Genomic DNA, 3,882 nt, shown 5'->3' on the forward strand with positions numbered 1-3,882 from the left:
AGAGAGAGAGAGAGAGAGAGAGAGAGAGAGAGAGAGAGAGAGAGAGAGAGAGAGAGAGTGAGGGGGTGCAACCACTGATGCATCCATGGGCCATGACCCATCTCGATCCAAGAATCAATTCGAAAAAGGAGTGAAACAACGCGAAGCAGTCATTTGTGAACACATCAAACCTCCACTTTGTTGTTTCCTAGAGGCCCGAATTTCCCCTCTGATGCACGGCTGGATCCCCGCTGAGGACGCATATACAACACTCCCCCTACTCACACTTCTCCCCGCTGTCGCTTATTGCCCCGCCTTCTGTTTGTGCTTTCCTGCAACCCAAATGCCTACACAACGCAACGCTAATATTAGAGATAACCCCAAACGTTTACTCTACCCTATATCACGAAACGCAACTTCACTTCTAACACTCTCTCTCTCTCTCTTAGTTTCTTATCTGCTCGTGGAGAATAGGGCTGGATTCTAATATTCAGTCACCGTATTCTCCCTCTGTCTATCTGCTCGGGTGCCTCTGTAACTCGTGTCCTTACGTCCACGTCGTTCATACGTCCCGCTACTATGTATAACCTCTATAGCTCTCAGCTCGTGCAGACACGTACAATCGGGTCATCTATCATACAGCCGGTCCCCCCTTCTCTCACTCTCTCTCTCTCTCTCTCTCTCGCCACCAGCTTGACAGCTGCAGACGAGCGCGGAGAGAGACGGAGAAGACATGGGCCGTCAGCAGTAGTATCGTAGCACGCACGCACGCTCGCACGCTCACACACGCACGCACGCACGAACACATACTCATGCACGCACGCACGCGCGAACGCACACACACTCGTACACGCACGCACGCGCACGCACGCGCGCACGCTCATACACGCACGCACGGACGCTCACGCACGCAACCACGCACGCACGCGCGGACGCACACACACTCGTACGCGCACGCTCACACACGCACGCACGCACGTGTGATCTGCTCATCATCTGCTCGTAGATTCGCACCTTACCAGAGAGAGTAACACGTAATATTACCGCATCTATTATTGTCATCTCGCATACTGCGCGCGAACCATGAACCAGCCGTGCGATCTGAAACCTTCGCACCTCGCATCCGTGACAACTCTCAGGTCGTAGATTTGATTACTATACCTATATTTTACTATATTTGATTATATTTGACTATATTTGACTATATTTGACTATATTTGACTACTATATACCTTCGGCATTTATTATAGCTAGCACACTTGCCGCATCTACATTATAGTGAGAGTTCACACATCACGTGGGCGGTCACGTGTTAGAAATGGCGTTTCACTGCTGCATGCTGGGATATGCGATAACTGCGATTCTCGTGACGTTTTCGCGCGTCATCGGCGAGAGAAGCAGAAAACAATATTAAAAGATCTGTCACGACAAAAACGTCACGACAAAAATCTGTCACGACAATATTAAAAGATTGTCACGACAACAACTATAGCGCTGATGAAAACTGACGTGTGAACATCGACGCACCTGTCAGTGAATTCACCTGTAGTTACAGCAGTGGCCGCTGGGTGGCGCATCTGTGCCGGATGCATCCACTGATCTATATATGACCAAATATGCTACGACATGACACAACACGCGGTACGACACAACATAACGCGCTACAATGCAACACGATGTGCTACAATGCAACAGGACATGCTCCAATGCAACACAATACGCTACAATGCAACACAATACGCCACAACACAATACAATATGCTACGATGCAACGCAATAGCATACAATACAACACAATACACTACTTTGAAACACAATACATAGCGATGCAGTACACTACGATGCAACACAATGCGCTACAATGCAAATACGCCACATTTCAGTACAATATCCTACATTGCAATACATTATGCTACGCCGCAAAACAAAATGCTAACATGCAACACGATGACAGACGATATCTCAGATGACCGTTTCGTGACCTTTACGTGGCACTTATAACGCGAAAATGTTCGGCGAATACTAGTAAAATAAGCTGAAAGAGTTTTCATCTCAATCGATAACCCGCTAATGATTTTTAAAGCTCTTTCTCTTCATTTCACTGATTAGAAAGTAAGTCGCCTGCAAATGGAATACTAAACACAGGTAATAAAACTATTTGCATTCCCGGAGTTACTGGCAGAGGAGGCTGGGTCAGGGTCACTAATGTTTCCCGTAGGCTCTGTATTTAGATCAATAAAACTTATTAAATCATTGGGTGGGGTTGGGGAGCTAACGCGTATGGCTAGGACCGAACAGGAATGCCGCCAACTATGTCCAGCTTTGGTGGTTACTTTATCTCCCATCTATCCTACCTTCCATCACCACCGCCTTCCATCCAGCATTGGCTTTCAGCTGTTTTTAGCTCCAAACTACCCCCACCCCAATATACCAGCCTTTCTGTCAATGTCACCTTCCACCTACCTCACCTCACCTCCACCCTCACGTAGCACCTCCACCTCATCATTCAGTTCACCCTGCCACACCTTACGCACCCTCCCAACCCTTCTCTAACATATTCCCGTTTCCTTCTCCCATCTATGTAGTACTCCGTGCGGTTGCGACGTAAAATTTCGGCGCACTGTTGATTTGTCAGTGGAGCGTTGCGGATCATAGTAAACATGGGAACAGATGAAAGCAGCCGAGAGACGGCGACGCTGGCTCTACTACTGCCAATACAAGACCGCCTGTACAAACAAACTGCTCGTGCTTTCTGGATGCGGGATGCCAGCTTCCTCTCTCTACTCACCACAGTGTCTGTGTAACAGGGGGAGACACTAACTTCCTCTCTCTCTCTCTCTCTCTATATCTATCTATCTATCTTCTATCTATCCATCTATCGATCTTCTATCTATCTATCTGTCCGCCCGCTCTTCCGTTTGTCAATCTATCAAGCTATTTATATATCTGTCTACCTATATATCTATTCATCCATCCACTCACGCATCTATCCAACTATCTACCTATATTAATTGCAGAATTCAGGGTGCACGATGGTATATTTGTGTCTATAACCACTACGAAATGTAACATCATTCTTCTTCTTCTTCTTTTTGTCCTTCTTCTTCTTCTTGATATTATTCTTCCTGCTGTTTTTCCTAGTAAAGTGATATTATTCATTCCTTTTATACATCGGTTTCACCACACGATCGCGGCCGCCGCCATATTTTTCACATTTAAAAATGTCAGCCACAACGGGAGGAAGGTCTATAACCGCCTTTGAATGTAACGTTCTCTTGTTTATTATTTCCCACATTGTTTTTCGTAAACAATCGTGCCACGTCGTTCTCGCGGCGTCGGCCTAGACCGGGTCTGAACGAACGCAGACGCCCCGCGCAATGTTCCTGTATGGCGGAATGCAAAAGATCAACATCAACCATGCGAGTGTGAGGAGGCGTCTGTCGGTACGTAAGCGACGTGAGAAAACAGAGACGTATTCAATCGCTGCCGGCTCTGGGGGCTCCGGTGCTAGGCTGCTCTAAGCAAATTAGACACCTGTTTGCATGAGTTGTGTTAATTGATCTATTCACCGGTCCGCCTCAGGGCGCGCAGGGCCGGTCCGCTGTATAGTGTTTGAGTTCTGTGTCTGAGTGCGAGAGAGAAGGGGACCGAGAGACACAGATAGAGAGGGGGGTGAGAGAGAGGAGGAGAACGAAAGAGAAAGAGAGAGCGCGCGAAAAAGAGTAGGTGGGTAAGACTGTTGTTGTAACTGTGTCCTTGTGTGCGAGAATAACTCTCTCTCGTTCGCTCTGTGCGAGTGCGAGTGTGTGCGCATATGCGTGTGCGTGAGTGAGTGTGTGTGTGTGTGTGTGTGTGTGTGTGTGTGTGCTGATTGTGTGTGTGTGTGTGTGTACGCGCGCGCGT

General features: G+C 47.7%; 1 protein-coding gene across 1 annotated transcript in view; it reads left to right on the forward strand.

Annotated features, from left to right (window-relative positions):
- Positions 1–3,374: 3,374 nt before the first annotated feature.
- The window catches only part of LOC106811436 (isthmin-1-like), a 14,660-nt gene continuing 14,152 nt past the window's right edge, over positions 3,375–3,882 (forward strand). Inside the window, 1 exon segment of the mRNA XM_014815049.1 lies at positions 3,375–3,422. Within this exon segment, the coding sequence (XP_014670535.1) occupies positions 3,375–3,422 (48 nt within the window).

This window comes from Priapulus caudatus, unplaced genomic scaffold (assembly GCF_000485595.1).
Source record: "Priapulus caudatus unplaced genomic scaffold, Priapulus_caudatus-5.0.1 Scaffold540, whole genome shotgun sequence".
Taxonomy (NCBI): Eukaryota; Metazoa; Priapulida; class Priapulimorpha; order Priapulimorphida; family Priapulidae; genus Priapulus; species Priapulus caudatus.